The sequence below is a fragment of the Aplosporella prunicola genome, assembly GCF_010093885.1.
Source record: "Aplosporella prunicola CBS 121167 unplaced genomic scaffold K452scaffold_127, whole genome shotgun sequence".
Classification (NCBI taxonomy): Eukaryota; Fungi; Ascomycota; class Dothideomycetes; order Botryosphaeriales; family Aplosporellaceae; genus Aplosporella; species Aplosporella prunicola.
Window position 1 is genome coordinate 2,945 of NW_022983655.1, and position 11,881 is coordinate 14,825.

Genomic DNA, 11,881 nt, shown 5'->3' on the forward strand with positions numbered 1-11,881 from the left:
GCCAGACCAATACGTTCATACTTCATACCGGAAGATGTACAGAGTTTCAACACTAAAGCTTTACCTATCCCATGTTTCCCATATTTCTCGGGCTTGATTATCTCAACCAAGGTGAATTCGTAGTCGGCAGCGTAAAGTGCATCTTCTTCGGTGTCAGGGTACACAACGGCAGTATACCATGCTTCTGGGAAATATGCTTGTGAAAGAACAGCGCGATATGGTTCGTCCTCTGGCGTCTGCGCTCTAGATTTAAGCCTTGCTCTAGCTGAACGTCCGAAGAGGTGAATGAAGCCCTCTGCGACCTGTCCCATTTTGTCACCGCCCTTATGTGTCACTTCGGCTGCCAAAATCTTTGCACAGTCGGAAAGTGATAGGAACTCCTTCATTTCCGGCCATTCGCAAGATCCTGAGCTTGCGGCCCAAGAGAAAGTAGGGGCAACATATTCCTGGTACCGGTATCGATTGGTTGACTCGCGGTGGTACCAGCAGAGTTCAGTGAGAAGGCTACCGGTCCACAGGCCTGCGAGATAATCTCCAAATATTTGCCGAGGCATACGGTGAGCGATTCCAGAGAGAGCCGGTAGAATGTCTGTAACAAAGCTCAAGTGTGCACTTGTGTATGCCGTGATCTGTTCGTGCCAGAAATCCCATATGTTCCAAGGCTTGCTAACGGATCTTTTCCTCAAATGTGTGGAGTTGCTATCGATGTGTTCCTCTCGGTATAAGAAGCCAAATGCCACTTTTGAGCTCATTCTAGGCTTTTCATGGAACCTGCATTCACATTGTGTCCCTGAGCTGCATTCGAACTCGATTTCGTGTTTATGGAAGTGAAGCACTCTCGGAGCCAATCGTCGTTCTTGGAAACACCACGCTCTTCTCATGAGGGATGTATGAGCTACGTCGATTGTTTGTGGAGACTTTCGCTGCATCTGGACAGTAAACGTTTTCTCGTCTTTGCAACATTCTACCTCGATTGTCTCGTAATCATCTCTCTGCAAGTTGCAACCACCGGCTTTGGAACCAAGATGAGGGCCAAAATGCGCGGCTATTGTAACGTAAGATCCGCCGTATATGTGGGCCATCTGTGAGGCCTGGCTGTGCCAATCTTTCTCATCATCTTGGAGGATGCAGAGAGAATCAATCCATACGTATCTGATTCCGAGCCACCTAGTGATCCTGATGGCATCTTGGATTGTAGGCGACAAAACACTCCATGGTATTTCCGCTTTCATCAGTGTAAGATTGGAATTTGTAAGCTTCGGAGGTTGAGATGCTTCCCAGCAGTGGCTCAGCGCCACGTACGGTGGGTGTTCCGTCAACCCATCCACCAGAACGGGACCTCGTTCACCATCTGGTGAGCCGACATCAACAAGACGCCTAGGAAAACCTTCCGAAGATTCTTTTGCACAATGAGAGTGAGTACTGAGGCACCCATCAATCCATCCGGTCACCAGGCTTAGACGATCATCAGTCAATGCTTCTGAAATGGGTTTACGTTCGGTACAAAGTATCGGCCATGGAACCGATTGCTCTGTTTATATCAGTATGTCTTTAGCTCGCTATGCACTTAATTTAGCAATCGTACCTGGCTTACAGAAGAGTCTCATATCAAAACTTTTTGTGCGCTGGATTTTGCGCCCGACCACATACACATCAAGCCCTGGGAGAACGTAAAGCGAGAGCTTGAAGTGAACATCCTCGACAATCAATGGGTCGAAGTGCGTAAGGCAGCAAATTAACATTGAACAAGCTTGACATCCTTGCGCTGATTTATGCTGGAGATCCCGAACAGAGGTGTCTATTTTGAAAAAATCCCTGTTGAAATCGTCCGCAGAGAAACGAAGCCAGTGCTGTGGAATAATCATTGGACATTTTCTCGTGCATCTTTCACGCATGAGGTCCGGGTCCAGATGCATACAGACAGCACAGTAGTTTAACCTTTTGAGGTTGAAAAGAGAGAAGGCAGATTCTGAGCCCCATATCGAATATCCGGGAGAGACCTTTGCCATGGAGAAATATGGATTCTAGCAACTCGATAAGATGTTGTTATAGAGTTCTTGGATGTACGTTGGCACGTTGGTCTAGCCCACTGACGAATTTTTAGCGTTGGGAAAAAGCGGGGTCGAGATGCATAACCGACCGGGTTTAATACAAAGAGCTTCGAAAACATATATAACTATAATTTAATATAGCTTATAGCGAGATGTACCGTGAAGCGAGATGGTGATATTTCTATGGAGTAGAAGAAGATACCTAGTTAACATATATTAAGTCTATGTGTGCTCTAGGGCTCGAGCTGGGAGCTAGGCAAGGAGTACTCTATAGGAACTGATTATATCGTCCCCTGTCTCGCTATAGGGTAGATCTCGGTTCCCGGTAACGAATGTTAAGTTACAATTAAATATGAGATGTGCGGATAATGGAATAGTGAAATGCCTTTGTATGTAGTATATTGGGAATTCGGCCTATTGCAATCGAACTTGAAAACCTTTCCCTAATAATATATAGAATCTCCAAAATAAGTGCATGAGAACACGTTTCTTGAGTTTTCCAGTAGATGGTCTCACGTGTAGCACAAAAATCAAAAGAGGCAGCGACCCCTGCGCTCCGCCCGCAACACCAACACCTTCCTCCGCCCCACCACACCTCATCTCCACCACACATCATCCATCAACCATCCATCATCCATCATATCGCCGTCGATCACTTTCGAAAAGTCTATACGCAACACGTACAGTCATCATGCGCTGTTCGTCGCTTGCGTTTGCGTCACCCGCGCAATTGCTTCCCGGCCGCCTTCTCAAGGACGCCAGGCACGCGAAAGCACGGTGAGTAGATAATAGCAGGCTCACTTCCACCCAATCTTCGAACAAGGGTCATCTGCCTTTGTTTTTGACGATGGATCGACGCATTCTTCGCACCCGCATTCTTCACCGTCAAAGCCGCCCTCGCTGGATGGACGTGGTCGTTTGAAGCAGCTCGATCACAACCGTTTTCTCATATGTCTCATTTATCTTAATCGATCCGTCTCAATCGCACAAACATGCCCGTCAGTTTGGCCAGCGTATTTCAACTGGCAGCGACGGCAGCTCATAATGCGGCACCGAAAAGGGCGCCCTTCATCCAGCAGACCTTGTGATGCCTCGGCAAACAAAGCGCCCTCTTCATGCTCCTTGCATCGTACCTGCCGGTTGCGTTCCAGCTCACCTGCATAACAATGCTCGCGCGCCATACTTTTAGGCCGCGCCGACACGACCCAAGTTCGATAGATTCACTTTTCGCCTCGTACTGCAGCAGCCGCCCATGGGCTAGTGTTGTCAAACACTGCGATAATGTACGCGTACGGCCTCATCCCCTCGTCGAGCTCCGATGGCGAAACCGAAACCACAGCGGCCGTGCCGCCGCCGGACTCTCCTGTTTCACCGCAATCGCAGTCACGCTTTCATGACCCGGAGGCCTTTGCCTTTTCGCCCCCGTCCACGGCCTACTTCCTTAGCGAAAAAGCACTAGCAGCCTCCTCTCTCGGACCGGACATCCTGCGCGCGTGCCTTCACTCCAGCAGAAAGTTGCTGCGGCGCGTCCTTGCCCCCCTTGTGCCCAGCTTTCTCTGGCGCAATGTTGGCAACGGACCCGAGCGCGTAGGCGGGCTCGCTGCCCTCGACGGCGTCCGAGGTATCTCTTGCGTCATTGTCTTCAACTTTCACTTCTTTTTCGCGTATACGCCAAGGGTAGCCCGCGGATGGAGCTCCGGTCCGAGCGAAGAGTGGGCGCACCAGCTGCCCGTGGTGCGCGTCTTGTATGCCGGGCGAGCCATGGTGTCCGTCTTCTTCGCGCTGAGCGGGTATGTGCTCGCGCGGCGGGCGTTGGCGGCCATACGGGCCCGTGCCGTGGACGCGGCGCTCGCGGGGCTGGCGTCACAGACGTTTCGTCGCCCGATCCGGCTGTACCTGCCTACACTGGCGAGCGCATTCATCGTGCTGGTCTTTAGCTGGCTGGGCGCGTTCCGGCTGGGGGCCGCTGTAATGTCCGACGGCATCACCATCTTCTACCCAGAGCAGCATCCCGTGATGTTTCCGACGTTGCAGGAGCACCTGCGCGACTATCTCACTTTTGTGGCCGACTACGTGGACTGGGCGCACTGGGACGACCGATACAACCTCTACGATCCGCACCTCTGGACCATCCCGCTCGAGTTCCGCGCCAGCATAGTCCTGTTCATCTCGCTGGTTGGGCTGTCACGGGTGCGCTCGGGGGTGCGCATGCTTCTCCTCACGCTGATGGCGGCAATATGGTCGCGGGCGGGGAAGTTTGAGTGCGTGCTCTTCCTGATCGGCGCCGTGATCGCCGAGCTGGACCTCATCAGCGACGCGTGGGGCGACAGCGAGAGTGGTATGGGGGTGCTGCACTGGCGGGGCGGGCGCGGACGGCGGAACGGAGTCTGCGGCTGGCGGCGGTGGTGGCCGTGGGCCGAAATGTTCGTCGCCGTGTACTTTCTCTCGTTCCCGGATGATGACGGCGGCACAACGCCCGGCTTCATATGGCTGACGGAGACGTTTGTGCCCACGTACCTGTTCGGCATTGCGCGCTGGTACCGCATTTTCCACGCGTCGGGGGCGCTGCTGGCGCTGCACGCCGTGTGCAATTCGCCGGCGCTGCGGCGGCCGTTCGAGTCGTCGATGGCGCAGTACTTTGGGCGCATCAGCTACGCCTTCTACCTGATGCACGGGCCGGTGATGCACAGCGTGGGGTTCGTGGTGATGCGGGTGTTGTGCGGGCTGGCGGGGCGGTACGACGAGGTTGCGGACTTGGTCGACAGCGGCGAGTGGGTGACGACGCTGGTGGAGAACCCGGAGTTTAGCAACGGCAGGTACGTCGGCTGTCTGGCTGTGGGGTGGCTCATTAGCCTGGGGGTCAGCGTTTGCGCGGCGGATATCTTCTGGCGGTGCGTTGATGCGCCGAGCGTGAGGCTCGCGCGCTGGGCGGAGAAGCGCGCTACTGTGGTGGGGAGGTAGGGAGGGAGTGAGGGAGTGAGGCGGCGGAGTGGGGCAAGACAAGGCAAGACCCGGTGGAGGAGGGGGAGGCATGTTTGACGTTGAACGTGGGTTGCAAACGGGCGGGTCGGGTCAGTCGGGTCAGTCGGGGCGATATGACAGGGCGCATTGTGTCGGGCAGCTGTTCTGTCGTATACGGATCCGTACATGTCGAATTTATTTTTTTCTTTTTCGGGGAGCGGCGGCAAGAGGGGCGTCCGTCCGGGGATTTGGGGCAGGGGTGCTTGGCCGGGGATGATGGGAGCAGTGAGGTTGGATGGAGACAAATTGAATTGCGCTTGGCGTCCGCGGGTGCTGCTGCATTTAAGAGTGATGGGCCTCTGTTTGTTTCTGTCTTCGTCTTCATGCTCTTCTTCATCATCGTCGTCGTCGTCGTCTTCGTCTGTCTCTTCGTCCCTCTTTCAAACCACCACCCCACCACCAACCAGTAAACACAAACACAATGACATCCACCCCCTCATCACCCTCAGCATCAACAAACACATCCCTAACCTCCCTCTCCGCAACCCACGCCCACGTCTTCGATCTCGGCCGCCGCTACCACGCCTACCGCGAGGGCGCCTACCCCCTGCCCGACGACGCGCAGGAGCAGCAGAGGCTCGAGCTGCTGCATGCTGTGTTCTTGTCTGCTGCTGGCGGAAAACTGCTGCATGCCCCCCTCCCCCCACCAGCGTTACCTTCACCATCACCACTTTCCCACCACCCAGGCCCCGACCATCGGGATGGCCCCGGCTCCAGCCCTTGGGAGGGTAGAAGGGAAAGCGCTCGGGGCCCACGAGTCCTAGACCTGGGCACAGGCACCGGCGCGTGGGCCATCGCGCTCGGCGAAGCGCGCCCGGATATCAGTGTCCTAGGCTGCGATCTCAGCCCGATACAGCCGCGGTGGGTGCCGCGGAACGTGGGCTTCGAGGTTGATGACTGCGAGAGCGCGTGGGCGTACGGGGAGGAGAAGTTCGACCTCATCCACGTCCGCTGCCTCGGCGGCGGGATAGGCGACTGGCCGCGCCTGCTGGGGCAGGCGTGTGCGCATTTGGAGCCTGGGACGGGCTGGATCGAGTGCCAGGAGCTGGAGATGAGGTTTTTCCTCCACAATGCCTGCCCCCACACCTCGACTTCTTCTTCTTCTTTGGCTTTGGCTTTGCCTTCGGCTGCGCCTCCGTCCGCCCCCCAGCTGCCCAGACGCCGCACCACCTGCCACCGCCACCGGCACAGGAGCAGGCCTAGCGAGCGCGCCACCAGGACCAGCAATAGCAATAGCAGCAGCAGCAGCACACAGAGCGCCGCCGCAGCCGCAGCACGCGCCTACCCCGCCCTCGCATCCTGGCAGCGCCTACTAAGAGCGGCATCCATCAGCGCAGGCAGGGAATGGGACGCCGCGCCCCGCCTCGCGCGGTGGGTGCGGGACGCCGGGTTCGTGGATGTGAGGCAGGAGATCCGCTCTGTGCCGCTGGGCCCCCACCACCCCTCCCCCGCGCTCAAGACGCTCGGCCAGCAGGCCCTGGCGCTGATACACGAGAGCTTGGAGGCGTACTCGCTTGCGCTGTTTTGCCGGGAGCTGGGCTGGTCAAGGGAGGAAGTGGGTGCGTTGGTGGGGGGGTTGAGGGGGGAGTTGAGCCGCGCGGAGGCGGACGGGGGGGTCTATGTTCGGGCGTGGTTTGTTTGGGGGCGGAGGGGTGCGTAGGTAGACGTGTGCTGCAATTGCTTGCGAGGGGTATTAGTCTTTATTCCTTAGGCCTTGTTCCGTGTAGGTAGTGTGTGTGTGTGTGTACGTGAAGCGTGGCTACGGCACACGCCTACGGCATAGGCCGACACTCCGCCTCGCCCTTGGCACCCGAGCACAGCCGCCCCTTGGCCGCCTGCATCAGCAGCTCGGCCTGCGCGTCCGTCAGCTCCGTCAGGTGGTGCATGTCGACCTTGTGGGTGCCCAGCGTGCGCGCCATGACGAACTCGCCGTGCGTGTGCACTTTCGTTCCCACGCCCTGTTCCGCCTCCCTCTCCTCCCTCTCCCTTTGCCCACCCACCACACTCCTCGCAAACGCCGCCCACTGCTCAAACGCCCTGCCCGCACTACTGTTCCCCTCCAGCATGAGCGCAAAACAATGCGGCATGGCCTCATACTGGCCCCACACGACACTGACGCCCTGCCGCACCATGCGGTGCGCCAGCACCTTCGACTCATCCGCCATCATCTCCTCGCCGACAATAAACAGCACGGGCGGACAGTCCGCCCAATCGGGCGCCGACAGCGGCGACACCAGCGGGTGCGTCAGCGCGCTGCCCTCGCAGTAGAGATCCACGCGGGGTGGGTTGGTAGGCCAGGCTTCGCACGGCGGGAACCGTGCGCCGCTGCTGCTGGTAGTCGGTGGGGGCAGGTAGTCGTAGTGCGCGTTTGCGGCGATGGAGGGGAGGGCCCGCGTGATGTCTGTCCAGGGGGAGGTGAGGGCGAGCGCGCCGGGCAGGGGGACGGGGACGTCTTTGCCGTGGAATTTCATCGTCGGCACTTTGTCCCCCGCGGCGCGCCGCAGCTGCAGCAGCGTCTGCGTCAGCACCAGCGCCAGGTTCCCCCCCGCGCTGTCCCCCGCGACGATGATTTTGTCGGCGGGCACGGGCGCGTGCAGCGATCCTGGTGGCGGGTGCAGCAGGCTGAGGTACGCGAGCAGGGCGTCCAGCAGCGCCGCGGGGAAGGGGTTTTGCGGCGCGAGGCGGTAGCGCACGGAGAAGACGCGGGCGCCGCCGAGTTGCTGCGCGTATTTCGTCGTGGTGGCGCGGTGGGACGACGGGTCCAGGAGGTAGAAGGCGCCGCCGTGGAAGTAGAGGACGACGGCGTCGCTGTGCACCTCCTTCAGCATGTGCGCGTATTTCTCCTCCTCTGAGAGGTTGCTGGGCTCAGGCGCGTCCTTGGGAACGCCCGCGCGGTGGCCTTGCCACTCGGCCTCGACTTGGCGCAGCTCGGGCACCGTGTACGCCTCGTCGCCGTCCTGCTTCATGTCCTCGATGGCCTGCAGCAGGGCGGCGCGGATATCGTCCTCGGGCGGGGCGGGCATGGCGACGCGGCTGACCCAGGTGGGGCCCTTGACGGGGTGGATCTTGTTGACGTGCTGCTGCTGCTGGGTGATGGACATGGGGCGGGGGCTGGAGATCTCGGCGCGGATGACCTTGACGACGAGTTCGGAGCGCAGGTCCCATTTCGACGACGTGTGCGATAGCGAGAGGCTGTGGAAGAGGGCCGTCTTGAGCATCATGGGGATCTTGGGGCCGAGGAAGGCGAGCAGCGCCGTCGGGGAGGTGCTGCCATCCATGTCTGCTGCTGCCGGTGTTGTTGTCGTTGTCCGGGAGTAAGAATAATAATAGTAGTAAGGTAATAAGAATGTGAAAATTAGAATAAAAAAGGGGGTATATACAAGAAGAAGAAGAAAAAACTCCTGCTATACTGTGAGCGATCAAGAAGAAGAAGAGGGAGGAAGCATAGAGGGGGACAAAAGGGAAAAAGGGCGCGCGCGCGGAGGCGGTCAAAGTGTGGCACATGGAGACAGCCACCTTCCAGACCCTGCGTCATGCACTTTCTTTCTCCATTTGCCGAGGCACGGCCAACTCGGCTACTGGCAAATCCCGTCGTGCCCAGTGGTCCTGGACGGGTCATCCGTCAAAAAGTGTCACGACGAACTGATGACGCTCGTTCATTCTGCCGTGCAGTGTGGCGACTTTTTAAAACTACTCCAATCAGCTTGCCCCTAGGAGTACCCCTCCATCATCCCTCCAGTGTCTCTTCGTTGTAACTCCCCACCACCAAACTACCCATATCCGCCCTCTCACGACTCGGCGTCCTTGGCCTCGTCGCTACCGACCGGCACCAGCTTGCCCACGACGAGGTACTTCTCCGAGAAGCGCTCCTCCCAGCCCATGAGGGCCTCCATCTCCTCGTCGCCCAGGTCCTCCAGCTTGTCCAACGGGCCCTGAAGGTCCTTGGTCAGCATGTCCTCGTCGAAGCTGCCGCAGGCCAAGCCGCGGCTGGCGTCGCGCCCGGCAAAGTTCGCGTAGGGCCCGCCGGGGCCGTAGAAGTTGCGGCCGGGGGTGACGTCGAAGACGCGGCCGCGCACGGCCAGGTACACGGGCTGCCCGTTCTCGCCGTTGTAGGGCAGCAGCGTCGGCGGCGTGAAGGTCTTGAAGACGACGGGCGCGGGCGCTTTCGGCAGCACTTGGGCGGGCTTGGGCCGCAGGCGCAGGTACACCAGCACCACGAAGAGCGACAGCAGCACCATGTTGATGGGCGTCATGACCGACTGGCTGTTGCGGCGGGGTTAGTGTGTGTTGCGAGGGTTGGTGGGGTGGAGGTGGAGGTGGAGGGCGCACGCTTCGGCGGCCGGCGGAGCGACTGGGTTGATCGGGGTGTCATCGACGGGAACCTGAGCTGGCGGCGGCAAACGGTTAGGACTTTGGAACTGGCGGTGGATGGATGGGCGAAGGAACTCACTATCAGCCATGATGCGAGAGGTCAAGGTGTTTGGACGTGTTGGAGAATGGGACTTGGACGCAGCTCATTGGAGCTCGAGAGCCGAAATGGCGGCGCGAGCGGGGGACAGGGAAGGCCAGCCAGTCAGCGTTCGGCCAGCGCTGCGCCGCGAGCAAAACGTAAACACCCTGTTTCTGAAACAATGGCCATCTCCGCCTCCTCCGGGTCCTCATAACGAGGCCTTCCCTGTCGTGAATTTCTTGCTCTACAATTCCAAGACACACACACAGCTGGCCTGCCGTCTCTCTCTTTCTTCTTTTCTCTTCTTATCTACGTAGCATCTCCTACCATCCCTACCTAATTCAGCCCTGCCGTACCCTGCGTGGCCCGCGCCGTTCCGTAAGTGCTGATCTTCCTTTGCACGCTGTTTGATCTCCCCAGAGATCTTCAGCAATCCCGCGCCCTGATCCTCCCACCCTCGCACTCAAAAAACAAGCTTCCTTTTTGTTTATCGCCATTTTGTTGGCTGTTGGACTGCAACGTCACCGCCAGCTTTGACCACGTTCATTTGGCCCGCAATGGACCTCATGCCACTGTGCATTTATATAGTGGTGCAGTGCTGATTTCCCCAGGATCAAACACCACCAAAACAACATGTGGAAGAAGGGCTTTCTCTCGCGCGGCAAAGACACGGCCGCGCAGGTGCAGATTGGCAATCCCGTGCTGATCGAGACATCCTACGACACGCGGCTGCTGCAGAAAGCGCACACGAGGCAGGACTCAGGGTCGAGCGCGGGCGCGTCTCACGGCAACGGCGGCGTCTCCAACACGCAGCGTCAGAAGCAAGCGTTACAGATCCGGCCGTACTCGAACGCGGCGTCGTCGTTCTACTCGCAGCCCACGCCCAACGTGCCGCACGAGCACTGGCCGCCGCAAGGGCTGGGGCTCACGGGTCTGACATACGACGTCTCGCCCGTCGACGACGACCCTGCCGACGACGACTTCTGGAGCAATGGCAGCACCCCGCTGACTGCCCAGACGGAGCGCACCGACGACCCGTTTGACGGCTGGAGCAACGCCGGCCGCCCGCCTACTACCCACACCGAACGCACCACCGACCCCTTCGACGCGTGGAGCAACGCTGGCCGCCCGCCCACCGTCGACGTCGACCTGCCATCCAGTGCGGACGCCGCTGCCGAAGATCCCAAGAGCCGCTTCAGCTGGACCACGCGCGCCACCTCATTCCAGCACACGCCCTCCCTCTACTACGCGCACAGCCCGCCGCCCAGCCCGCCACCCGTCCCCGCGCAATACAGCCTCGACGCGCAGTACGGCACCGCGCGCCAGTCGCACAACCCCATCTTCACGCCGCCCGCCGTCTCGGTCGCCAGCCACCTGCTGAGCCTGCGCAACCGCGCCGCCTCGGCCTCGCAGTCCAGCATCGCCACGAGCACGCTGTCGACGGTGCCGAGCCGAAAGCCCGTACCAGCGCCTTCGGCAGGGCAGACGCTGCAACCGGGCAAGCAGCGCGCGAACACGGCGCCGTATCAGCCGCAGCCGCAACCGCTGTCCCAATCCCAACCTCACCAGCGCCTTCATCATCAACCCCAGCGCAGCTTCACCGACCGCGCGCCCGCCGCCGCTTCAATCATGGACCGCGGCCGCGGCGCAACCACGCCCACGGGCCCCGCGCGCCCGCCGCTACCAACCCGCTCCATGACGGAGCACCTCCCCGCACGCACCTCGTCCAAGCCCGGCACGCCCTCGACGCCCACCTCCGCCAACAAAGCGCTCCCTCTCCCCCCATCCCTCGACAACCCCGCCACCGACCACGTAACCAAACTGTCCCTCCAACTCGACGCGCTCTCCACCCAGCGCAACAACATCACCCGCCTCATCCAGTCGCTCACCGACACCGAAACCGCAAATAACCCGCTAGTAACGGACCTAGCGACGCGACGCGCGCAGGAGGCGAGGGTGAAGAGCCTGGAGGCGGAGCTGGCGGAGGTGGGGCGCCAGGAGCATGACGTCGGCATGAAGTTGCATCGAGCGCGGAAGAGGGAGGAGCGGGAGGGGGCGGGGGTCGGGTTCGGCACTTTGTGGGTGAGGAGGGTGACGGAGTAGGGGGTGCGGAGTTTGGGGGGTGTACGATTAATGCGGCTGGGATAGGTTGGCTTGGGTTGCGGAGTTGGAGTTGGGAGCACAGCGAGCATACATACGTGCATGCGTACATGTGTGCGTGGCTGGTCCATTCATTCATTCATTTGTTCATTTGTTCGCTCGCCCATACATACATTCGGACGCATACCCCATACCCCTTTTGCTAGTAGTTTTCCCTTTTTTTCCTTAACCTCGAATTCGAGTTTTTTTCCTTTTTTTT

The 11,881-nt window shown here is 59.5% G+C and overlaps 6 protein-coding genes across 6 annotated transcripts; 3 read left to right on the forward strand and 3 right to left on the reverse strand.

Moving 5' to 3' along the window:
* Nucleotides 1–419: 419 nt before the first annotated feature.
* K452DRAFT_210408 (uncharacterized protein) lies at nt 420–1,430 on the reverse strand (the record flags this gene model as incomplete). The annotated part of the gene is made up of 3 exons (XM_033536163.1): nt 420–666; nt 772–952; nt 1,022–1,430. Coding segments are annotated over 3 exons (837 nt in total), but the record flags the coding sequence as incomplete, so codon positions are not given.
* A 2,217-nt stretch (nt 1,431–3,647) lies between these two features.
* On the forward strand, nt 3,648–5,006 carry K452DRAFT_210309 (uncharacterized protein; the record flags this gene model as incomplete). The annotated part of the gene is made up of 2 exons (XM_033536160.1): nt 3,648–4,786; nt 4,859–5,006. Coding segments are annotated over 2 exons (1,287 nt in total), but the record flags the coding sequence as incomplete, so codon positions are not given.
* Nucleotides 5,007–5,493: 487 nt separating this feature from the next.
* On the forward strand, nt 5,494–6,732 carry K452DRAFT_239578 (uncharacterized protein; the record flags this gene model as incomplete). Its single annotated transcript, XM_033537733.1, has 3 exons — nt 5,494–5,723; nt 5,814–6,128; nt 6,321–6,732. 3 exons carry the CDS (start codon nt 5,494–5,496, stop codon nt 6,730–6,732), a joined length of 957 nt encoding a protein of 318 aa, XP_033391046.1.
* Nucleotides 6,733–7,060: 328 nt separating this feature from the next.
* K452DRAFT_208645 (uncharacterized protein) lies at nt 7,061–8,350 on the reverse strand (the record flags this gene model as incomplete). Its single annotated transcript, XM_033536139.1, has 1 exon — nt 7,061–8,350. A coding segment is annotated over one exon (1,290 nt), but the record flags the coding sequence as incomplete, so codon positions are not given.
* A 294-nt stretch (nt 8,351–8,644) lies between these two features.
* K452DRAFT_293307 (uncharacterized protein) lies at nt 8,645–9,567 on the reverse strand. The gene is made up of 3 exons (XM_033541539.1): nt 9,523–9,567; nt 9,402–9,459; nt 8,645–9,335 (listed from the first exon to the last, which is right to left on the reverse strand). Exons 1-3 carry the CDS (start codon nt 9,530–9,532, stop codon nt 8,861–8,863), a joined length of 543 nt encoding a protein of 180 aa, XP_033391048.1. The 5' UTR covers nt 9,533–9,567; the 3' UTR covers nt 8,645–8,860.
* Nucleotides 9,568–9,828: 261 nt separating this feature from the next.
* Nucleotides 9,829–11,881, forward strand: K452DRAFT_29715 (uncharacterized protein). Its single transcript, XM_033541990.1, has 2 exons — nt 9,829–9,900; nt 10,134–11,881. The coding sequence occupies exon 2, from the start codon at nt 10,156–10,158 to the stop codon at nt 11,623–11,625; it is 1,470 nt and encodes a 489-aa protein (XP_033391049.1). The 5' UTR covers nt 9,829–9,900; nt 10,134–10,155; the 3' UTR covers nt 11,626–11,881.

Coding starts and splice junctions, on each gene's coding strand:
- K452DRAFT_293307 (XM_033541539.1), bottom strand. Junction 9,336..9,401: donor GCTCCGCCGGCCGCCGAAGC/GTGCGCCCTCCA, acceptor CCGCCGCAACAG/CCAGTCGGTCATGACGCCCA.
- K452DRAFT_29715 (XM_033541990.1), top strand. CDS start 10,156: ATGTGGAAGAAGGGCTTTCTCTCGCGCGGCAAAGACACGGCCGCGCAG.